Below are 25,848 nucleotides of genomic sequence, written 5' to 3'. Positions count from 1 at the left end.
ATCTACTTCTGTACCAAAGTACACATGAACTATACTCAAGACTCAAGGATAAAGGAACTGTACCAAGTTAATACTTAATGACAACATTAAGACAAGTCTCCTACAACTGTGTATTCCACCAACCAGTATAATAATACCACATAGTTTATTGTGCTCACTCTGTTTTACTGTCATGTGTTTTCAGTTAGGTGTAGGTGGATGTAACGAACAGAGGGAAGGTAATATTTACTAACATAAAGAAAAGTCTCCAAGTCTCTTTACTCAGTTATATTCAGGTGTAACAGACCCCCCCACACAGGAAGCAGCAACATGGAAGACCAAGACAGGACCAGATGAGAGGACAGATGACTACAGGACGATGGGCGCCTTTGGTCAGTGGGCTCAGTAAGTAATCCCCTCACTAAGACTTCAAAGTACCATAGTGACACAAAGTTGTACTCAGATAACGTTAACTTTACATATGTGATTTATTTTTTATTACAGGAGCCTTCTTAATATCGTTCCATGTATAGTCAAGTTCAAAAGTGTTCATTACTTGTGTTTCTGTTTTATAGGACAAGACTCCTCTGAGGTTTTGGCACTCCTGGAGCAGCTGAGAGTGGACGTCAGTCATCCCAGGAAGACCCAGCGCCATGGCAGATCACTGAACCACTCTCAGCTCTCGAGTGAGTCCAGGACGCCCCTCCACCCTGACCCAGGACACCACCCTCTTCATCCACCGGAGGAAACAATGAGGAGTGCCCCGTCCCTACCAGCTCAGAGGACGCTGTTAATGTCTGCTTCTTCTGTGCTGGTGGATTCGTGGCGCTCCTCACACGCATGCACAAACACACACAGGAAGCTGTCAGCGCCTTTTTGAATCTGACCGGTGTGTACAACTCTGTGTATATTGTAAAGTAGCTCTGCTTACAGTATGGCGTACATAAGTGTTCAGGTTTATGTGGATTTACACAGAGTGATGTTCACTATTGTTATGGAGTACAGGAAGTAGAGAAGATATTAAATGATGAGGCAGTTGTTAGAAGATGATGGATTTGATGTCTCGTCACAGTGGAACTGTCACAAACAGAAAAGGACACAAATAATACATCACTGAAAAACGTAGGTGAGAGTCTATAAAAATAAATGTAACTATAAATCATTTAAATATAATACAGACATGTAGGACACATATACACACATGTATAATATGATATTACAGTTAAAGTATTCAGGTTTAACATTGATGTAATTACATTTATTCGGCACACTTGACCAAAGACAGTGTTAACAGATCTCATGGTTTTCATCTCAGTTGTTCTCGCACCACGCCACACTGTTGCCGTCACTTCCTGTCAGACAAGTGACGTGTCTGTTACTCCTTCTCTGCGGCACACCTCCATCTAACTGTAATGGAATGAGGTCAACAGTGTCCTGACTGGCTCTTCCTCCGTCAAACGCCAACCTTAATCTTTTGTCAAATTAAGATCTAGGCCTAACGACATAAGAATTTACCTGGAAAGTAGAATTAAAATATGTTGCCATCCTACGACAGGCAACCCTCCGCTGCCGTCCAAATGATTGTGAGCAAATGTAATCATAATCAAAACAAAATTAGACTAACTGCCTTTATTATTACAACTGGTTCTAGTATTACAGCGCACCACAGTTCTGTATGTGGTTTGTCCAAGTAGTGTTGACGTTCCCCAACAGAATTCACACAGAATAGTGTTTTGTAGTTTTTGTTTTTCTCTTAATGTATGGACTGTAGCTTACCTGTCACAGACAAGCAAAGCGTTACATGCTGTTCCTGTTTATCAAAATCTGTCTACAAAGGCAACATGGTGACTGCTGAGGCTGAGAAGTATCATTGAAGTCATGTGTTTCTAACCCTGTGTGGGGACGCCTGAGGAGGTAAAAGCATGTTTAATCTTTAATCACCGAGGACTTGAACTCCTGCCTTTAGGCACCAATAGCAAGTTGTTATCAAGTTGAACTACGTCACCAGTGTAAAATTTAAAGTGATTTCACGCTAATACCAACCACCAGGGTGCAGCGTAACAGCTGTACATGTATTTACAGGCAGATTTCAAACTAGTGTCAAAAATTCGGTTATCAAGACAAAATTCTGAGAATTTGCATACTTCATTGACACAACACAGAAAACATGCGCAATGTCTTTTTTACAAATATTGATTGATCCACAAGTGAAAAAAATATGCTTTAAGATGCTCTTTTTCCATATAGGCTACATGATGGCAGAGTTCAAAATGCCATCAAAAATACAATTTGTTTAAAATACAATTCTGAATTAAAATACACTAAACCCTCACAGCAAAATATTGTCATTTTTTCATGAACATTGGAGCTTTGTTTAGTGACTCATTTTGATGCACTGTGGGTTCAATTTTTAGTCATTCAAAAATCTGTGTGATGCGTATATGTGGGACAGTCTGAAGATCCTGTGTAGCAAGTCTGGTGTGAATTGACCTCAAAATGTTGGAGGAGATTGGTTTAATTTGTTTTACAGTTTCTAATAAAAACAGAGTGATGGACTTCATAATTTGCGCTAGGATGGATTTATAAATGTGTCCTCACAAATCAGCCTACAGTTTAATAAAAGTTGTAAAACCGTTTGCTGTACAGGTGATTTGTTGTGAATTTGTAAACAGTTGGTGTAGCGCCGCCATCAGGAGTATTGGCCCCCAGTTCCCATTGAGGAAGTTTAGCATGAGACTGGACTATGTGCCAAGTTGGGTTTATTTGTATGCATGGGAAGTTAAATTTCCTTAGAAGGAGAAGAATATTGGTGAGCACAAGAGCTGGCCGGCCCCTAAAAACAATAGGGCTCCAGCAGCAGTTGTTGCTTGGACCCCTTAAAATGACACAAAAACACAAATGGCTCTAACTAGAGCCTACTGTTGAAACATGGTGGTGCGACATGGTGATCTCCATTGGTGAGGACCTGGTCCCTATGCAGCTCTAGATAGCTCATTTTAAAGTTATAAAAAACAATTGCTATTTTCAATAGCTATAATACTATATATTCCATTTTGGCCAAAATATCCCTCTAGATCCTTCACACTGGAGCTTTAGCCAGGTAAAGATCACTGTAAATTGAATTTTGCTGAAATGATGTCATGTTCAGTGTGACCACACTTCAGTTTAACTTTAACATGCTGATGCTGCACAGTTAGATCCTCTTCAAAATGCCCAAAATGTTTTCAGGAACCAATTGCTGGTTTTAGTTTTTCATGACATAAGTAAGTTAGAAAATAGCATGGGAAAAAATGAGGCAAGCTGCTGAGAGGTAAAAAAAAAAAAAAGGGAAGCAAGCTGCTGATGACCTAAACATGTAGTTATTTGGTAATGTTAGACAATGTAAGATCCAGTATGAGAAATCTGAAAATTCCAAGTAGCAAGAAACACAAGACACACATTTAAGATGAGTTTTTGTAGTGTACTTTGCGCTTTTTTGGGTGGGGAATGCTGGCACTTAAATTGCATAAGATTCTCAAATTCCTGTATTTTATGGTAACAAACACTCTCAACTATTTTTATGTAGTCTCTACAAATAAGAAAGAATGCCTTATGTACTGCATGTACCTGTTTTCCCAAGCACAAGCAGCCTAAGAGGACGCTGGTAATCCAAAACTCAGTGGTGGAAGGGCGTCAAAATTGCATCCACGATATATGCATATATATACAGTACAGGCCAAAAGTTTGGACACACCTTCTCATTTAATGCGTTTTCTTTATTTTCATGACTATTTACATTGTAGATTCTCACTGAAGGCATCAAAACTATGAATGAACACATGTGGAGTTATGTACTTAACAAAAAAAGGTGAAATAACTGAAAACATGTTTTATATTCTAGTTTCTTCAAAATAGCCACCCTTTGCTCTGATTACTGCTTTGCACACTCTTGGCATTCTCTCCATGAGCTTCAAGAGGTAGTCACCTGAAATGGTTTTCCAACAGTCTTGAAGGAGTTCCCAGAGGTGTTTAGCACTTGTTGGCCCCTTTGCCTTCACTCTGCGGTCCAGCTCACCCCAAACCATCTCGATTGGGTTCAGGTCCGGTGACTGTGGAGGCCAGGTCATCTGCCGCAGCACTCCATCACTCTCCTTCTTGGTCAAATAGCCCTTACACAGCCTGGAGGTGTGTTTGGGGTCATTGTCCTGTTGAAAAATAAATGATGGTCCAACTAAAGGCAAACCGGATGGGATGGCATGTCGCTGCAGGATGCTGTGGTAGCCATGCTGGTTCAGTGTGCCTTCAATTTTGAATAAATCCCCAACAGTGTCACCAGCAAAACACCCCCATACCATCACACCTCCTCCTCCATGCTTCACAGTGGGAACCAGGCATGTGGAATCCATCCGTTCACCTTTTCTGCGTCTCACAAAGACACGGCGGTTGGAACCAAAGATCTCAAATTTGGACTCATCAGACCAAAGCACAGATTTCCACTGGTCTAATGTCCATTTCTTGTGTTTCTTGGCCCAAACAAATCTCTTCTGCTTGTTGCCTCTCCTTAGCAGTGGTTTCCTAGCAGCTATTTGACCATGAAGGCCTGATTGGCGCAGTCTCCTCTTAACAGTTGTTCTAGAGATGGGTCTGCTGCTAGAACTCTGTGTGGCATTCATCTGGTCTCTGATCTGAGCTGCTGTTAACTTGCGATTTCTGAGGCTGGTGACTCGGATGAACTTATCCTCAGAAGCAGAGGTGACTCTTGGTCTTCCTTTCCTGGGTCGGTCCTCATGTGTGCCAGTTTTGTTGTAGCGCTTGATGGTTTTTGCGACTCCACTTGGGGACACATTTCAAGTTTTTGCAATTTTCCGGACTGACTGACCTTCATTTCTTAAAGTAATGATGGCCACTGGTTTTTCTTTAGTTAGCTGATTGGTTCTTGCCATAATATGAATTTTAACAGTTGTCCAATAGGGCTGTCGGCTGTGTATTAACCTGACTTCTGCACAACACAACTGATGGTCCCAACCCCATTGATAAAGCAAGAAATTCCACTAATTAACCCTGATAAGGCACACCTGTGAAGTGGAAACCATTTCAGGTGACTACCTCTTGAAGCTCATGGAGAGAATGCCAAGAGTGTGCAAAGCAGTAATCAGAGCAAAGGGTGGCTATTGTGAAGAAACTAGAATATAAAACATGTTTTCAGTTATTTCACCTTTTTTTGTTAAGTACATAACTCCACATGTGTTCATTCATAGTTTTGATGCCTTCAGTGAGAATCTACAATGTAAATAGTCATGAAAATAAAGAAAACGCATTGAATGAGAAGGTGTGTCCAAACTTTTGGCCTGTACTGTATATATATATATATATATATATATATATATATATATATATATATATTACATTAAAAAAATCAAACGTAAGGGAAAAATTATGTAAAGATCAAATGCTAATGGTTGGCCTGTTATAGGGGTACTACCTCCAGTCCTTAACAAGCTCTTGTTCTTGTTTGTGATGAACACAATAAATATAAAAGAAAATATTAATAGCAATAATAGTACATTCTCATATTTTGGGGGCAGGGCAGGTGAAGCTTGTCCAGAGTGCTGAATATAGTAGATCTTAGGTTTTTGTGTTATGTCTTTTAAATCCAATAAAATAACCTCTCTGCCTCATCTGAATATCATTTAAGTACAGTCTGAATTAAAAAAATAATTATTTGGTTGAACTGTTAATATCTGAAAATCAATGTTTTTTACATGGGGTGTTGGTGGCTTAGTGGTAGAGCAGGTGCCCCATGTACAAGGCTGTTGCTGCAGCGGCCCGGGTTCAAGTCCAGCCTGTGGCCCTTTGCTGCATGTCATCCTCTCTCTCTCTCTCTCCCCCATTCACACTTAACTGTCCTGTCCATTAAAGGCAAAAAATGCCCCAAAAAATATCTTTTAAAAAAAATGTTTTTTACACAACAGCAGTTGTCATGTGGCATCACTCAAATCAAAGTGTGGCTCAGTGGTCTGAGTTTCAGACTGAACTTTATGAAGCTCAGGCTAAAGGCCAGAGAGTTTATAGCCCAAATCTAAATATAGGTGCTGTGTCACAGCTCAGTGGGCCCCATTGATGCAAGAAATATAAAAACAGCCTTGTCTGCTGGACACCACACCCAGACGTGTTAGCAGGTTACACCCACCTCTGTGCATGTTGACATCATGGCTCTTACAGTAAAATCACTCAACCCACCCAAATAAGGAAATTTATGGCTGCCGGCACGGCTTTTCACTGTGTTTTGGTCAACACAAGTTTGTTGTTGGTGTTACAGTTTTGTTATCTGCTTTTTCTAGTTGGCATTAGTGTTTTCTACTGCACACACCTGTTCTTTGTCCTATAGACCTTTGACATATAGACACATGTGAACAAGGAAATGAAAGATTTCAGATTGGGTTAATCAGTGTCTCTAAGTGTCTCTAAGTGTCCTTGCTGAGAGGACTACAGGAAACGTGTCAGTTTCCTCTGGAAATTCTACATCTTTGAAGTGTGAAAAAATAATCTGGAGCATCTAGGTTAAACAATAAACACATCTTACATATTTTTTGCCAAAAATGTTACACCAAAGGTCTCATATCTTCCCTCAGCACAACTATCTCTTGTATTTTTCCTTGAATAAAGCTGTGGTCTGTCTGTGACACTCTATTATGATTTTATTTTATCTTGTCTTTATGGTGTCTTATTTCCTGTATTGTCAGTAGGTTAAAGTAGTCCTATAAAATGTTATGGGTGTTTTGTATTTTCTAAGTAGTGGTATTTGATGTAAATTATTCCGTTTTTTTCTGTAAATGTTTCTTTGCCAGCGGTAACAATTAAAAAACAGCAATTTGTTTCTTTTGATCCCAATATGACCTTTTATTGACCTTTGATACCCTCTTGTAGTTCATAAGGTTATTCAGTGTTAAGAAATGTATTATTTTCTGTGTAATCTGTGTAATATTATCCTTAAAAATGTATAATAATATCAGTTCTTTTATTGAGGGTTTCCTCTAAGCATAAGCAATAAAATTATGTAACCAATATTACAACTACTGGAGCTACAGTACTGTCTTTCATAGCTGCAAATGCTTGCTAGCCAAATGAACCTGCGTCCTGTAACACAACCCTTGCTGGGCGGATCAGATCTTCTCATTGGCTGACAAACATGTCACTCCCACATACATTGCGCATGTGATTGGCCAGTTGAAACCACAGGTCCCTTTTCTCATCACTGATTGGTTCTCTCCAACGTCAATCAAATGCTACGCCGTTGCGTCGCCGGAGCGTCTGATGTGCCCGACGGTCCCAGGAAGCAGCGGTGCTTATTTCATATTTTATAGCGATTTAGACGGAGGAAGCGTTGAATTTCGAGGTCAGGGTGTACAAATGAAGAAAGTAAAATAATTTCAAATTATTTTAGGTTAGCTTGCAGGCGACGTCAGGGGACTTTTGTTATGATTTGGCGTTGATATCGACGATGTTTACGGTGCTGCCTTATAAGTTCCTCTAAAGGGTGGCCAATAACTGGAGCCTTTAGCCTTCAACTGCCTAAATATTAGGCAGGAAAATACGAAGAAACACACCATATTTCTCTTATATCGTGGGGTGGCGGCAAGCCAATAATTGACTCTGGAGCAGGACACGGAGGTAGGTGATTTTTCCTCACTCAGTGCTCTTTATCTGTATGCTGTCGGATTTTTATTTGTTGCTGTCAACCTGCCAGACAGAGACGCAAAGGCAATGTAACGGACACACAGCTAGCTAACACATCACAGCAACTAACTGAGCCAATGTTTGTTTTAAGTAACCACATATTATTTAAACTTAATGGCATATATATATAATATAAAATATTAACCAGTATCCAGTATGACCTATATGTGAGTGGCAGCAGTGCCAGCAGAGGTGGCAGATAGAGGTTTGACAGGGTGGCCCCAAAAGTTTCAATTTAAGTGAGTTGTGAAAGGTTAGCTTGACAAGACATTAATGTGTTGTGAGCTGGGGTAATGCTCCATGCAAGTACACACCATCTCCGCAGGTGGATGGAGGGTACACCAGCACACTGGATGGAAAGCATGGCAATTACAATAAGATTTAACATGAAAATAAGTTTATTTTAATTTGAAATACACTTACAAAACACAATATATATGCAATTTATTTGAAATTAATGGAGCTCTTGACATGTCTTTCCCATTTAAAGCATTTTCTCAAGTATATATTACTATTGCAAAAAACAAACACTTTGAATAGGGATATATAACAGATTTCCATAACATAATACTGCATAATCTTATGGATATTACTAAATAATTGATACACAGCATTAAGTTCCATTTATTAGAATGTCAAGGTGACTTTTAAAGACAAAAGTGGTTGTTTAGTTTAAAGGGGAGCACCACCTAAATTAGGAATTCCAATGTTATTTCCATGGCATAGCAAAGTTTAATCAATATTTGTGAGCATGAGCTACTCTCTCTCAAAGCTGGAAACCAGAGTCTCAAACTTAAAATGTCATGAAGTATTAAGTCTGGAGCTGCTTCATGGACGCGTGATTTTGTGGACCCACAGAATGTTTGTTTTATTTTTGAGCGTTATTCTATTGGAGTGTTTCAGTGCTGAAACAGAAAATGCACCCTTATACTCAGAACATTCCCCTGGGTGTTCTCAGTGTCATCTTTTACGTCTTTCGCCATTTATTGTTTATGGAGCAGCTCCAGACTTTACACCTCATGACATCATCACAAGTTTGAGCTTTAGCACTCTAGTTTTTGGATTTGGGAGAGTTGTTTATGTTTACTAATATTTTTGGACTGTCTTAGACCATAGCAACAACTTATGAATTTTGAAAACAGGCGTAGTTCCCCTTTACAATCAAAGGAAAGTTCGGGACAATATATTTTTGTTATAGCCGTGTGTGTGTGTGTGTGTGTGTGTGTGTGTGTGTGTTTGTCTGAGAGCCCCATTCCTCTCTCTGGCGTCATGACTGAGCCCTTTCATTCAGGATGGAAACTGTTTCCTGTCCAGTCACTTACAGTACTTGAAGGGTGGAGTGTGTGTTTGTATGGAAATACACACACATACAAAGTGCTGGTGAACTGAACCTTTAACAGTTTTAGTAAGATGAGGAAACACATTGCAAGTTTTAAGTGTTCTAGTTATATATTATAGTTTTGGCTGGCCAGATTTGGCCCGTCCCGTTATAGGCTGCATGCTTGAGTCTTCAAATAGTGAGTCTGCCTTCATAATGCCTTCCTTATAAGTGCCTGAGTGGTGTAGCCTTGTTTGTTTAGCTAGGGGGTGGATCTGGTTCACTTCAAGCTAAACTGAATCCCCTCAGACAGAGCTAAAGGCCCGACATTTTCCACCTAGGTGGAGAAACAAGCAGAAAATCCATCCAGACCCTCGAGTGTGTGCATTAATTCCATTGCTCAGTTTCAACTCTGTACAGCAAACTGGCAGACCTGGTGAAAAAAAGCTTGTAAGCTTTGTTTAATGGCTTTACAGTATGTTTTTTTCTAATCTAAACTGTAATACTGATCTTTTAGATATCTGTAGATCTGCACAGACAACTGAAAACATAATTTAAGACACTCTAATGGAGGGAACCCAAAGAATAACCACTGTCCAGTCAGTGTTTTGGTTCCATGGCCCACAACTTTACCGTTTTAGCCCACTCTCTCCACCCACTGTATGCTACCAAATGATGAACAAAGTTAGCAGCTAGCCAGCGGAGCATTTAGCAACTAAAGATCCTAATGTTGTCCACAGGAGCTGGTGGAGACCAAAAACAGGGGTAAAAGTAGAATGAATGTTGAATACTCCTGATACGGCCATAAATTCTGAAATTTTCAGTATCTACTACACTCGCCAAGTTGTGCCACCATTCAGAAGGAAGGGTGCATCTACTGCTAACTCACCTAGCACCACTGAGCTAGCTAATTTTACAGCATGCCCGAGAAGGATGCCTTTTATATTTACATCTCGTGCTGTCACGAGCATGAGCCTCTCATCTGTGAGTGGATGTACTCGTCCTCCTGTGCAGTGATACAGTTAGCAAGTGTAGTTTTCTAGATAGAAAATAGTTCCTATGTGAAACTGCTCACAACAAGGTCTGTGGATTATCTTGAGTAATTTGGTCATAATTTCTGGAAAGAGACATTGCTGTTGAGTTTTTCAAATTAAGCATTATCACACGAGAGGGAGTGATGTTGTACTGTATATCATCACGGCTGTGATTCGGTCACAGGGAGACAATTACAGCCGTGACAATATACAGTACAATGTCATGACCTCGAGCGTGATTTTGCTTTTATACAACAGTTCAACAACAGCTTGAAGAGCAATGCTGAGTAAGGAAATGTTAACAAAAGGTGATGAAATAAATTATTTAAGTATGTTATGTAGCTCCGCGAAAAAAAACAGTTCCCCCAGTCTGTTGCCAGGCAACGCAGCACACACGACAGGAACTCACAATCTACTTTGTGTTTACATTGATCTGCAACTGTGTAACTTCATCCAGTTCGGCTGATAAAACGTTGGCAAACCTGGATGTTGGCACGGCTGGATTCAAACACACCTGGAGGTCTGCACAGAACAGTCCTGGCTATCCTTTTCCTCGTCTTCTCCTGACGACCACTCATAATTTAATTCAAATGCTACAGTGTCAGTTTGCGTCAATATAGCGGGTGTGACAGCTGGTTAATTAACGGTTGTATTCATATTTTTAACACCTGTGAGCGGAGTGATTTTACTGTTACATGTCCCAGTGATGTTGTACTATATATCAGCACTCATGGAATGCCTCTCGTCCAATCAAATTACTTGGTCGGAAGAAGCTGTTGTAGTTTTTGGCGCTTTGAGCACCACAAGCTGAGTGCCATCTAGTTCCATTATACTGGAGAGAAGGCAGACATCTCTACAGCTGATATCAAACACTCAGCAGCTCACACCTAAATGATCTAGATTGATAAATAGCATCACAGCCAAGAGGAGAAATATACATGTTTGATTTTGGGGGTGAAATTTCCCTTTAATAAAAGTGGTGTCCGCAGTGTTTGTATCGTCAGTGAAAGTAAAAGCTTTGTGGTTGATCATTGTCAGTTTCAATGATCAACAGAGAAAACTCTCCTGGTTCCTACAGCTACTGAAACACAGCGCTGTATTACTCAGCCCGCTTACACATTATCCACTAAGCGTCCCCGACAGACTGGGTGACCTAAATTTGCACTTTGGTCGACCAAAAAGAACACAAGTCCACAGACGAATTGTGTGTATGTGTCAAGCTGTTGTGGTAGCTACAGTATGTAAGGTGGTGTCATACCTACATTGTTGATGTGCATCTTCTCAGAAATGTAACATTACATAGGGCCAACATGGGCTATGTGAGACCACAGTAAGTGTACTAAGTCTGCTTGTGCTGCCTTGTGTTTGTTGTTTAAGCTGAGCTTTCAGTATCAGGTGAATCTGTACAGGTCTCAGTAACTTAACACCCTTATTTGCCAGTGTTGTCCCTGTTTTCCACCTGACACAAACCCCCAAACCAAGTAGTTTGCAGCGGTGATTCAGTGATTTTTCTCAGAAGTCAGGAAGTGTCTCGTTGTTGTGGGACCGTTGGGGGGCGAGACGGGAAAAGGACCGGTGACTAGATGAAACATGGGTCCTATCTCTGGGCTGCAGGGCTGTTTTATCTCTTTGTGAGCTAATCAAGCCCATACATAACTATCTGATGGCATACTACTGAAATAGTTTCAAGATGTACACATTCACCCGCTTCCTCTTTCCGTCTATTACATAATATGTTAAAATCTGCTCATGTAGATCACCTACTCTCAGAGAAAAATTAAACTTCCTCCCTTAGTTCCTACTTTTTTTACCTTGGGGCCTTTTACAACACCATTCATGTTTTGCATTTATTCAAACAACCAGCTACTGCTTGTGGCCTTCACCTCACTAGTACGTGTGTGTTTCTTCTACTCTCTGTGGTTTGCATTCCTCCCACAGGAGGGCTACACATCAAATCCAAGATGTCAGTATGTGCTCCTCTAGAGAAAGTAGTTCCCAAATTGCCAGGGAGAGAATAACAATTTCGGCATTAATAAGGACCGAAGCGCAGTTCTTATGTGATGTGACTTCCTCAGCCGTCATTTTATAATTGTTTTTTGTCACTTTGATATTATCAGAGATGTGTAAAGATGAAAAAGGAATGCATACCAAGGGAGATCAGTGGATGTTAGACTGATTAGTCCCTGGAATGAAAACCCTGCAGACCATGAGGTATCCAGCACATGATTCCTGTCCCTCCTCTGGGGTGAAAAAAATGTTTCAGTACCAGGCATCGAACTCCTGTTAGTCTGTGGTCAAAGCATCTGTTCCAAATTGATAATACTTGGTTACTTTGTACACTGAAGCAAAAAGAGTGAAGTGTTTTGAATTTGAAAGCCTAAAGGACTTCATAAAAGGGATACTTCGCAGATTTTCAGCCAGGTCTGTGTCACTGCGTGCCTTGACCAGATGATCAGAAACATGTCATGTTTTGTGCAATTGTTGGCTGGGAGACAGCCAGACACTCTTCATCTGCACACTTTCCCCACACCACAGTGACACAGACCTGGTTGAAAATCTGCAAAGTATCTCTTTAATATTATATTTAAAGGGACACTTGATGGTTTTTATACATAAAGATCAGTTCATTTGTTTTACATAGAACTACTGTCCTGTGAAAGCAGTTTCATGAAAGGTGTACTGTGTCAGTTGATGTGTGTAAACAGTATTGTCACGCGAAAGTGAAAGTGAACATCAACCACAGGTTTGTCCACTTAGTCGCCTTGCTATATTTGCATTGGTTTTTGGTGCTGTATTCATGATTTTTGTGGCTTCCTTTTGGATACCTGCTGCTTACGGTCTGGCTTTTGGTCACTACCTTTTTAAAAGCTTGACCTCAAGTGCGTGCTATGCCCAGGGACGTCCCAAACACAGCATAATGAGAGGAGAATAAGAAAATCCAGGCAGAGTCTCTGCAGATAAACACACTGCCACACACTTTTATGGGTCATAAATGATAATGATGATGAAAATAATGCTGATGATGTCACTCAAGTTTGAAAGACATGGGTATATGCCAGGAATGGAGGGTCTAGTGAAAGACGCTATCAAGTTGCATTATGGAGGAAATGTAGGATTCAAAGTTCTGGAGTTTGACACACTCTCTAGGTAATGAAAGTCAGGATATCTTTGCCTTTGCTGTTTCAATTTTGACCATTATTTTTTAAATGTGTTGCTTGTCCTTGCTGGTCTCAAAGCTATTGTAAAGGACAGACACACAGGTGGCGCTGCTGTTAACTTATTGGTCGGCACAAATCTGTCTGTGTTGGTGGGTGGCTGTTGCACTAATGATTGGATTACTGAGCCTGTGTGCTTTAAGTCCTCCAGGTGAAACTCCTCTCTGGAAGGTAAAACTATTTTGTAAAGCACTAAGCTGATGGTAAAACAAACACTTAACACATGAGTGGAAGCAGTGTCGTGCACAGGCTGATGTTGTTTGGTTCAATTATGTTGTCTTACAGGATAGTATGGCCATGACGGGAGGGACTGCAGCTGCCCTTCCCATGAGCAACCACACTCGAGAGAGGGTGACTGTGGCCAAGCTGACACTGGAGAACTTCTACAGCACTCTGCTCACCCAGCACGAGGAGCGAGAGATGAGGTAAAACTGCTCCTGTGGTTGTATAGCTTACGGTACCTGTTAATATGAGACCACCAGCTTTTTCTCGACACAAGTGTAAAGGAGCACACTGGTCCCATTGCATCTGTTACTGTTTATCAGTATATTCCAAGCCATGTTGTATGTGTCTGTTTAACAAAAGCTACTTTACTTTTTACTTCCCTGACGTCATACTTTTAAAAGTTCCCTCATGTTCACCTTGAACGATCTTTACCACACTGCACGAGCTGGTTACCTCAGGTACTCTCTTTGAGTGAATGTAGTTGTTGTTTAAGGCATCAAGTGTCAGTCCATTTGCTGTAAAGAAAACAGCGCCATCTCAGGTGTCAAAGGGCGTCTCGTAATCTACCCCTAGTTGTTCTCACATTACTTGAGAACTGATCTCTAGTCCAGGTAACATGGATTGTAAAAGACAGCTGGCCCAACATAAACTGACAAGGGATTTAATTTCAAGATCTGACCAGTTTTAGGTGATCTAATACCTCCTTGTATGTTTACGCACCAAAATCGTACATAAAGAAAATAGGAGTACAAAGCGTTAGCTGTATTCTCACACTTAGTTTGTCTTTTAAAAGCACAAGATTTTAATTGTATGTAATACGTTGTATTGTTCATAGGCAGAAGAAGCTGGAGAAGGCCATGGACGAAGAGGGTTTGCCAGACGAGGAGGTACAGTATGCTTTGTGTTGTTGTTTACAGGTTTCAACACATGGCATTAAAAGATTTTCCTTTAAAACGTCTTCTGATGACTCACTGTCGATCTGTCTGTGTTTTGCAGAAGGTAATGCGCCGCTCGCAGCATGCCCGTAAGGAGACTGAATTTTTACGACTCAAGAGGACGCGACTTGGCCTTGATGATTTTGAGTCCCTGAAAGTTATTGGACGAGGCGCTTTTGGAGAGGTATTCTGTTAATTGTTACTTTCCTATGTATGTATTATACTTTCAGTGCTGCATATGTACACATTCCTTATGTATTTAAGTGTGGCATCGTTTCCTTCAGGTGCGTTTGGTGCAGAAAAAAGACACAGGGCACATTTACGCCATGAAGATCTTGAGGAAAGCAGACATGCTGGAGAAAGAGCAGGTAAAGCATTTGTTAAGCACCGTAGTACTCGAGGATGTTGAAACTGCTGCATGCTGCATTCGTGTACTGTCACAGTCTTACCTTGTCCAATGTCTGCCTGCAGGTTGCTCATATCCGGGCAGAGAGGGATATTCTGGTGGAGGCAGACGGTGCCTGGGTGGTCAAGATGTTTTACAGCTTCCAGGACAAGAGGAACCTCTACCTCATCATGGAGTTCCTGCCTGGAGGTGTGCACTGATAACTTCACATAGATTTATTTGACCTTACATCTCAGGTTATCTGCTGTTTGTGTGTTCACTCTTAGTGTTTCCTCTAGATTGCACGATTAAACTCTCACACCAAATTGTATTCTTATATTTAAGCACTTATTTGATAAGGAAATACTTCACTTTTAAAGTTGGCTTGTCTGTCACTCCCATTGTTTCCTTCTTAAGTTTCCCAAAAGTATGGCTGGTATGTTAAATGCATGCCAAATTAATCAGAGCAAACAAGGTCAGATTGCTTCCTAACCAAACTTAACGGACAACAATGAGGGCAAAACAGCATCAGCGATCTTTTTCAGCCAAATATTTTCTGGTCTAGCTCAGATAAAAGCACAAACACAATGAATCTGTCAGCAACACGTACAGCGTTATCTTTACTTCACCTGCTCAAATGACTTTAGCAGTTAAGATAACAGATACTTGATTGTCCTGGTGTTATTACAGCTATGTGAACTATCCAAAGACAGTTGCTTCATTCAAGGACTCACAGTGGTGCGCCGCTGCAGTTCACGGCGGTGCTACAGTGTAGAATGAACATAGAGGAAACACTGGAAAAGATTTTTTCATATAATTATAGGAGAAACACTGACTGTGAGTGATTAAAACACAGATTTGTTGAACTGGATACAGGATGAGTCACTATTCTGTGACATGCTGAACAAGAGCAAGAAAGACAGACAGGTGTGTTTGCACTATCATTCTGACCTCTGACCTTGTTGACAGGTGACATGATGACCCTGCTGATGAAAAAGGATACTCTGTCTGAAGAGGCCACTCAATTCTACATCGCAGAGACGGTTCTGGCCATCGACTCCATCCACCAGCTGGGCTTCATCCACAGAGACATCAAACCAGACAACCTGCTGTTGGACTCCAGGGTGAGACTCACTGACGGACATTTCCAGACTGTCAGTAAAAGCATAATGCTTGGTGCGTGCATGCATGGTGACTCTCTGCAGATGACTCATTAAATGTGTATTTGTTCACAGGGACATGTGAAGCTGTCAGATTTTGGTCTGTGTACGGGACTGAAGAAGGCTCATCGCACAGAATTTTACAGGAACCTGACGCACAACCCGCCCAGTGATTTCTGTAAGTTCAGAATCTGATGATCACAAGGAAAAGCCACATCAGTGTGCACTATAATAAGTGACAACTTCCACCAAAATATATTTTCAGAGAGACACTGCTGTGACAGTGCAAAATATTTTCTGTAACTGTTCAAGTAATCACCTGCTCCTCTTCTCTCTTTACACTCCTGCAAATTGCAGCCTTTCAAAATATGAACTCCAAAAGGAAAGCAGAAACCTGGAAGAAGAACCGGAGGCAGCTGGTAAGGCTTTGACATTTTACTGTCTCACCTTTAAGCTGGCAGTGGAGGAAGTAACAGCACCAAAATGACGTCTGAGGGAGAGTTAGCAGAATAGGACCACAGATGAGATGAGTGTGACAACTGATGACATATTATGCGTGTGACAAGCCCCTGGGAGATTTAAAAAGTAGCTGATAGCACTTAGCTGCTAACTCAAAGACAGATGACAGCAGCCGAGAATGTCTGCAAATTGGGAAAACAATGAGGTCCGGGGGGTCCTTACCCTCCGAGCAGAGAGCAAGATGAACCTCCATCTAACAGGGACGGTAAATGATTGTTACTACCATGTCAGTGCCATTATTATTGTTTATAAAGTGCTGCTGATACGTGAACACATGATTTTTTCACCATGGGTCCCAGCAAACTCTGCAGCGGGACCCTGTTGACCTGAATGAAACATGTTTGCTTGGTTGAACTGAATATTTTCAATATATATTCCAACCCAGAGCTCTCACCTTCTGTCTCTCTGTGTGACTTTCAGGCTTATTCTACTGTGGGAACGCCAGACTACATTGCTCCTGAAGTCTTCATGCAGACGGGGTACAACAAGCTGTGTGACTGGTGGTCTCTGGGCGTCATCATGTATGAAATGCTCATCGGTAAGCATGCGTTTGTCTGTGTGTGAGACAGACACGGAGAGGTTAATGAAACACATTTGTAAAATGAAGTGTCTCAGTGTGAGGTACATTTACAAATGTTGAAAATAATGTTGGCTGTGTTCAGGTTACCCACCTTTCTGCTCCGAGACACCACAGGAGACATACAGGAAGGTGATGAACTGGAAGGAAACACTTGTCTTCCCACCTGAAGTCCCCATCTCAGAGAGGGCCAAAGACTTGATATTAAAGTATGTAAAGATTATTTTTTATTGTTTAAGTTTCCCCTTTTACAAACTCCCATAAAGGCTACTACTAAATATGTTGATGTGGACAGTGAATACTTGTCCAAACCCTGTGTATATAAAGGTCTGTTGGATAGTTAGATTAACAGTTTGCTGTTTGTGTGTTTCAGGTATTGCACTGATGCTGAGAACAGGGTTGGAGCAGTGAGTGTGGAAGAGATCAAGAGTCATCAGTTTTTTGAGTCAGTGGACTGGGAGCACATCAGGTACATGAACACTAAACCCCATTCAGACATAAATGTGGCAGTTTGACATGAGGGTCTCATGTGACACCCGAGTCACTTTTACCTGTTTAATGCCTGCCATACACTAGAAGACTTTTGTGAGTGAGTTTTTAGTTCGACACCATAAGATTTTGCAAAGACTCACAGGGTCTCTATTTGCAAGACTACAACTAGATTCCTGTTGAAATTGTTTCCCATCCTGCTCCTGGTGGAAAATATTACACCAAACTTCGTTTAAGAAATATGACATATTAACAATTCCTTACCTTTCCGACTGTGGGAATGAGAAGCGAACCGTTTCAAAAATTAACATCTCTCACTAAAATAAGTGCAGGTTGGTGGATTAGATACACACCCAAATAAACACCAACTCTTGTTCACTCCACAACTCCACCAGTTTCTCCTCCTTTTCCACAGCACAACAGAACTGAGACTTGTTCACCTTCTTTCGCCTTCTGCCCCCTGCGGCTCAGAGGGTAGAGTGAGTTCTTGACTCCTCCACTGCAGCTCCTCCAGTCCGCATGTCAAAGTATCCTTGAGCAATATACTGAAAATTGCTCTCGATTGCTGTTCCATCGGTGTGGGAGTGTGTGAGTGCTACCTTGTATGGTAGCCTTGGCCACCAGGGTATGAATGTGTGTGTGACCCATAGTGTAAAAAGTGCTTTAAGTGGTTGGTAGACTGGAAAGGTGCTATACAAGTGCAGTCCATTAACCATTACCCAGAGACTTCTCCATGTTTACTGTCTACCCTGTTCGATGCTTTTCTGTTCGGTGCCAGACAAAGTGCAGCTATTGGTTGCTGACCATGTTCACATCTTGAAACGTCACCAAAAGTTGGATGTTGTTAAGTTGAAACTGCAGCAATTAACACAAATTCAACCAATCCCCATGAGTTCTGTGCAACCTTGCAATTTTGTCCAATCGCTGTAGTTTTGTCGGTGTGAGTTTGTTGGGATCATTTAATGGCTTGGCGGCAGATGTTAGCCACTACTGCCATGTTAGCTTGTGCTAACAGGGCAGAGAGAACTCATCGCTAGCCAGTGCTGCCCGCCTTCCCACCATCACAAATAGATTCTAGTTGTGTGGGAAACACTGACTCCAACTGAGCTTTATGAGCACATTACACCTTACACAAACAAGATCAAGGGAGCCACAACTTGAGCAAAACTATCATGATTTTATTCCAGCACTAAAAATTTGTCTGCGACAGATAAATCGCTTGAAGAGTCGTGTGGTGTAAAGCTGGCACAAGTAGGTTAGACTCTTAACATTTACGCAACAGCTCAGTGCAGTGCTGTTAGATGAATGTCAAGGCTACAGCAGCCCGAGCACAACATTTATGTCACTGACGCCTACAGTATGTCTGAATCACATGGATGAAGCCAGCACTGTTACATATTCTATGTCAGGAAAGGGTTCTTCTTGCATTAAAGGTAACGCTGCTTATGCATCAAGCAGTTTCAGAAAAATGACATTCTTGATCTAAAATGGAAAGGAGCCCACACTGAGGATTTACTACTTCTTATTTCTGTGTTCTTCCAACCATCCATGATTGTCTCCGTCTTGCCTCCACAGGGAGCGGCCAGCAGCCATCTCCATTGAAATCAAGAGTATCGACGACACCTCAAACTTTGATGACTTCCCTGAATCAGACATCCTTCAGCCAGGTTTGTCTTTATCAGATATTCTGCTTGGCGCACTGCAGGAAAATCCCTTATTTGGAAACGTTAGCCTTGGGTCAGATTCAGACAGATCATGGCGATGAATGAGTCATGACAGATGATTCCAAAATAGATTCTCAACAATGCTGATGACTCTATTATTATTCTAATGGCCTTAAAGGGGCCTTCACATTTACACTGTTTGATCTATTGTGCCCTCAAGTGGCAAAACAATAACACCTCCCTTTGATATGTGATTTTGTGTTTATTTACAGCCAACGCAACGGAGCCAGACTTCAAATCGAAGGACTGGGTGTTCCTCAACTACACATACAAACGCTTTGAGGGTCTGACCCAGCGAGGCACCATCCCCACATACATGAAGGCAGGGAAGGCCTGACACGCCGAGACGGGGAGATGGCGTTGTGGAGAAAAAAACAGACGTTTACGGACACAGGGTCGGGCCGTGGAGCCCCGCTGGTGCTGAAGGCTGCGCTGTCAGCCTCTCAGTATAAATTTAACCCTCATCACAAGTTATTTAGGTCTGCTCGGCCGCTGCAAGAACACCAAGAGCTCGGAAATTAAGGAGCGTTACCGCATTACCTCGGTTGTTTATATCGTATACACGTGCCGTCTTTAGCCATAGCTCTCAGGCCAGCTCACTAACTAGGACACTAAATCAGCATATCTGCATGTTCAGCGGCATACTGCTTCTGGAGAGGATTTTTTTTACTCCCGTGGGAATGAGGATCGAGTACAAATCACTGCTTCGACATCTTCACAGCGATAGTTTCTACACTGGCGGCTAAATTAGCTCTGCTGCAAACATAGTTTCTAATACTGAAGACAAGCTCTATACACTGTAGACAACTCTGAAAGATTACTGAGTAAGAACTGGTACCCCTCAGTTGTTCTCGTCCATACTGTTATAGCCTGTTTGTGGATTTTAAAGGAAGGTTCCAGCATGATTTCTATTGTTTTTGGTCACTTTCTGCTTTGTATTTAAAGGGATACTTTACCCCCAAATGACCTTTTGTATATCAGTTAATCACCATGTGTTATGTTGAATTTGTGTAGAAAACTTTGTTTTTCTTGCATGCCAACACTCTGAATGAAGAATCCAAAACTATAGAAGATTCTTGGTGAATTGAAGTCATAGGGGTCCATGTTTAACAACCAAAAAACTATATCTGAACATCTGCTTACAAACTCTCAGACAACTCGTGCAGTGTAATCCAAGTCTCATGTATCTCTTGTATGCTCAGTACTTCTTAAACAAACTGCCCTTTCCGATGGGGGACTGAATTCAATGTAGCACAGTGTGAGTAATTGATATACAAATGGTAATTTGGGGGGGATGAGGCATTCCTTTAAGAGCTACTCCCACTGACAAAGATAGCATCCATTTAAAATTGCAAAGTGAGGAAAATCTGTAATGCATTTTTAAACTGGAACCTGGTGCAACCTCAACATCAGCTTTTCTTTATGTCAGAGGAGACAGCTACTGAAGATCGTAGTGGTACTTGTTAGCAAAATGCTAGTTAGCAAAATGCTAGTGGAGCTCAGTTATCATCAAACTTATCTGAGGCAGTTGTAGGTACTCTATGTTTAGCATGCTAGCAGCATATCTACTACTGTTGGATGGATTGCGTGATGACATTTGGCATACGCTTTCATGCCCCTTTGGTGATCCCTTACCTTAACGTCTAGCACCATCATCATGTCAAATGTCTCCGTCAGATGCTTTTGTTTCTGACCAGATATTTCTAAAACTAATGACATTCCCATCAGCATCAGCCGTACAAGTGCTAATTAGCATGCTAACATGCTAAACTAAGATGGGGAACATGTTAACATGTTGTCTGTGGATGTTAGTATGCCGATGTTAGCATTTAGCTCAATACATCTGGGAATTCTTTAGGTGTAAACGTTTTTTTTTTTTATCATAATCATAGTATGATTATTTTTTGCCTGTGATGGAGGAGACTGAATTGAACATGTCGTTTTTAGTAACATTAGCATCAAACAGATAGAAAATATAAAACAGAAGAGCAAAAACCCCGATCATGCTGGAATCCTCCTTTAACCCTCCTGGTGGTGGTAAACACAGTGCGACTTTGTGTCAGCCCTGCGGGACAACTCTTCCTGTGGCACTGCCTCAGCGCTGTTGCTTTTCTCACAGAGGAACAACTTGTTGCCAGGAAACGTGTGAATGCAGTTTGCCCTGTGCTTGACATCTGTTACTGTGGAGTGTTGCCCATTCACACATAAGCCAAACAAAGTGCAGAGTGTGCCACTTCCCTTCAGAGCCCCTCGTGTGGTTCAGATCAGTGCCACAGTAATTGATCATTTCCCCCTGATTTTAATTCTAGCGAGCCCAGGGGCCAATCGCTTCCTTCTTAGGTGGACGAAACATGCAAAGTGCCTTTAAATAGCTGAGAAATATTTAACTGGATATTCTACGGATGTTATCAGAGACTAATCAGAAGGTATTGATTACTATTAGATATAGAGCTGTTTGAAGAAGGGAAAAGTGAGAGAAAAGGAAAAAAATCTGTCTTAAAGTAAATGGAAAGCTCTGATGTGTCAGGTTATATTAAGTGTGTCTGCAGAGTGACAAAACACTTGACGTGATAAAGGTGATAAAACAGAAACAAAGGCAGAATAGAAAAATTGCAGGTTTTTATAGGTTAGATAATTAAACCAGGGGCTCATAAAAACAGAATGCGCCAAGACAAACACAATGAACAAAGTGTCGTTGTTTGTCAAGTTAAGATGAAACTAAAATAGAAACTAAATAAGAGTAGATCAACACGGTGGATATCTTAGACACGTGTACTGTTTTTGTCTGTCTCATTTTAATTCAAGTATCCACTGGATGTATTTAATGTTATTTTCCCCCCTCGATCTTAGAAGCTAATGTCCTGTCTTTTTCAACAAAACCAACCATGTAACCAACATGTCTGCTCAGAGTTGTGACTAGACACAGCGCTAAACATAGTTACCAAAGAACTCTGATCATCACACGTCGTGATCTGAACACATATTCAGATGTAGCTGTCGCTTATACTGCACTTAACTGAAAACTACCTTTAAAAAAAACAAAACAAAACACCTTTCCAAGAGAGCTAAACTTGGCTAAGGAATAATTTGCCATTTTTATTTCTAGAAAACGAGTGAGAAGAGACAGATGTTTCTCAGTTAGCACATCTGTTAAGTGTCAAAACGCAAGCTATAAATGTACACACAGGGACAGGAAATATACCGAGGACTCTTACCATGTTGAACTCAAGTTCAGCTGTAGCCATCACAGGAATCCCATATTAAACTGTGTGTGGTGCTATTTCTGAGGAATTGATAGGGAACGTTTGTGGTCTTGCAGTTTGATGAAGTAGATTGGTGTATGATGATACACCTGTACCAGTGTGTCCTCTTACATTTTATCAGTTTAAACTGGAATTCATCCAGTTAGTTAGGCCAAGAACGCACCGTAAGGACTTGGAGTTGCATTACATAAGCAATGTGCAAGGGTTGTATATTTCTGCATTATTTATTATTTTTCATGTGTGTTGATAGATGAGATGTTGTGCTGATATTCTGTATATTTAAATCGGATGATTTTCATATCAATTGGTTTCCCTAACATTTTAAAGGGGCACTCCAGTGATTGTAGAATTGCATCCATAGAAATAGAATGAGAGTAGAATGGAGATTCAAATCGTCAGAGAGGCAGCCATGTTTATGTGTACTAATGTCATTGCAACTGTTGTAGTGGGCCAACTTTTGTATATACTTCCATATAAACAAACCAACTTGCGGCAAGTCATGCACTCACTGAGGTGAGGTTTTGCCGTTATACCGAACGAGTAGTGGAGAATTACTTTTTTAAATTAGCAGTCCGTTCATTTTAAAATATTACTGTAACTGCTATTTCCATTTTTCTTTTATTGCAATTAATTGCACGTTTGTTGAAACATTATGTAATATTACTGAGACTGAGGGGATAAACAGCGTGCATATGAACATATTTTTTACATCTAAAGCCCCGATCATACAGAAAACATTTTAGCAGCTGGAGGTGCCTTTTTGTTATTGGTTTTATTAAGAATGAAGCTTTTTACTCAGCCGTTTTTGCATTGCTCCTGCACTCAAGGCGCCTTGCGTTTTGTGGAGCGCTCTGAACTCCTCCTTCGTCATCTTTTTTCCCATTGTCCAGTCAGATGATTTGAGAGGCGGGCCTTCTGTGGTGCACAGGACAGCATGTTTACAGTTAGTAAACAATGGAGGAGAAACTGGTGGTAGTGATTGCTAGATACCCAGAACTACGGCCTGATGATAGACAGTAGGTTGTCAAACTGCCCCCGAGTCATCCTAAAATATGCCTGGAAACTGCCATCATCAATGTGAAGCTCCTGGACCAACTGGTGGTACTCCCCGTGATCCACCCTCTTTTTCAGGGTCTCATGTACCCACACAGATCTCAGAAAAACAAACAGTAGATTGATTACATGGGAAGGTTAGGGTAAGGACGTGATGGGGTAAAAAGACACAGCAATTAAAAAAAAAAAAAAAAAGCGATGCACCTGGCATTTTGCAGCCTGCAAAGTGCTTTCTGTGTGATTGGGGCCTAACTCAGTGACTTAAAGATTCATTTGACTAAACCAGAGCTGGTGATTGTTAAAACAGTAGACTAACTAACTAGACGACTAACAAAATTAGCTGAGATGGTTTTATGTTGTTTTTGTCGAGTGTGTTTTTAACCATGAGTAAACAAGGAAATTAAGCTAACATAAGTTAGGAAGATGAAAGAGAGAAACTTGGATTGGTTTGTAGTTGCATTTTTCTTTTCATAAGGAAAAGACCCCACTGACATGTTGTCACCGCATAAACAATTGCCATTTTATTATATTACTAGTCCAGTGGCCACAGGAAACAGCTCAATGTCCATTCTATTCATTCTATTTCTATGACCACACCTCTGTAAAGCTAGGGACAAATTTTTAAAAAATGGTTACAATTGTTGCAGCAGAGGCTGAGATATCTTCACCCTTAGTCCCTTGTATGGTCAAAGTTAAAAAAAAAAACAGTTTGTTCTACACTTCCCATAATGCAACTTGATAGCAGCTTTGATCATTCTCCTCCTGTCTTGTATAAATGCCTGTCTTTCAAACATGCCCCATTCGTAATGCAGCCTTTATAAATTGGTAGTCTCTCAAAGCAGAGGTAACTGTTATGACATCATCATGACATCATCAGGGTAATTTCAGTGACATTTAAGATCTTGGTGTGAAAAAACAGTGGAGTGCCCCTTTAATTACAAACAGAAGACGTCCTAAAACATACATGTATAGTCTCATATCACACAGACAACCCTGATAGGCCAGTATTTCGCCCATACTAAAAATCAAAATGTGTGATTCTAACTCAAATGTCATCAAAGCTAAGACCAGTCTGCAAGAAGATGTGGTCCTACTGGAGGACAGTAGCAGGACAGATGCATGATGGGGGATTTTGTTGATGGCTACTGCTGCAGATTCCCAGTCGTGTCTCATCACCTGAACACACTGACACAATCTGGACAAAGCCAAACTGCTGTATTCAGAGCGTCCTGTCTCACAGCCAAACAGTTAGGATTGTTTATGAGCAACGAATGTGTGTGTGTGTGTGTGTGTGTGTGTGTGTGTGTGTGTGTGTGTGTGTGTGTGTGTGTGACTACTAGGGGAAAAAAGTGACATTTTCATAAAGTAGATCCTCAGTGCTTTTTGTTGTGAGGTTATGTGTGACCTTGTTCAATGTCAAACTCATTTTGTCTGTTGTAATAGAGAAATTATTACAGTTTTTTTGTTGGTAGATGCACAGGAGATGAAAAAAGGAGGGTAAATACTGTATTTGGGATCCACACAATTCTATATACTATGTCCAGGATGACTTGAAATCCATTACTGTGTCACTTTATGGAAAGGAAGCTAAATTATTGTGACTTTATTTCTCCGTGAGGTTGAGACAAGTTCAGGAAATGTTTCACTTTTATCACCAGTTAAGCTAGACAATTCATTTCTGACGGACCAAATCAGCTTAAAGACCCACCCTTTGTGTTGTCTGATCAGTGTCACATTATATTTGGGAGAATAGAGGAGACTCTCCCCTAACTTGGAGAGTAGGGAAATGTTAATTTATCCTTTTAAAAAGCAGTTGACTGAAACGTAAGGGATAAACGCAGATGAAAGGCTCATTCACATCTTCAGTCTAGCTTTAGATGTAAGTGGTCTCTGCCTCGGAAACCTCAGCGCCCTGTTCCTAAGCTAATAATATGTAATTTCCCCCCCTGTTAAAGCAAGAATTCAGTCTGGAGATTCACTTGTAAAAGGTTTCAAACCCACCCTCCACGGGCCAGGACTATGTTGTGAGGTTTTTGTGTAATGCTGTGTACATATTGTTGTAGACACTTGAAGGAAACTGTCTGTGGAGTGAAGGAGGAAGCGCTCATTAATATATTCATTCACGTTGATGAGTTTTTATGTTGACAAAATGCTTAAAATAATAAAATTAAACACTTAAAGTCTGAAGCTTTCCTATTTGTTGGGGGGGGGGGGGGGCAGGTGGCTCTAACTGAATAATTCTCTAAATGAAGAGCA

At 41.0% G+C, this 25,848-nt stretch overlaps 1 protein-coding gene across 1 annotated transcript; it reads left to right on the top strand.

Moving 5' to 3' along the window:
• Positions 1-7,262: 7,262 nt before the first annotated feature.
• On the top strand, positions 7,263-21,740 carry LOC117249289 (serine/threonine-protein kinase 38-like). The gene is made up of 14 exons (XM_033614853.2): positions 7,263-7,629; positions 13,548-13,687; positions 14,323-14,374; positions 14,484-14,606; positions 14,707-14,790; positions 14,894-15,017; positions 15,777-15,931; positions 16,043-16,145; positions 16,325-16,386; positions 16,907-17,024; positions 17,149-17,272; positions 17,437-17,532; positions 19,128-19,219; positions 19,489-21,740. The coding sequence occupies exons 2-14, from the start codon at positions 13,554-13,556 to the stop codon at positions 19,611-19,613; spliced, it is 1,392 nt and encodes a 463-aa protein (XP_033470744.1). The 5' UTR covers positions 7,263-7,629; positions 13,548-13,553; the 3' UTR covers positions 19,614-21,740.
• Positions 21,741-25,848: the final 4,108 nt, after the last annotated feature.

This window comes from Epinephelus lanceolatus, chromosome 23 (genome assembly GCF_041903045.1).
Source record: "Epinephelus lanceolatus isolate andai-2023 chromosome 23, ASM4190304v1, whole genome shotgun sequence".
NCBI lineage: Eukaryota > Metazoa > Chordata > Actinopteri > Perciformes > Serranidae > Epinephelus > Epinephelus lanceolatus.
This window is presented reverse-complemented; position numbering and strand designations above follow the sequence as displayed.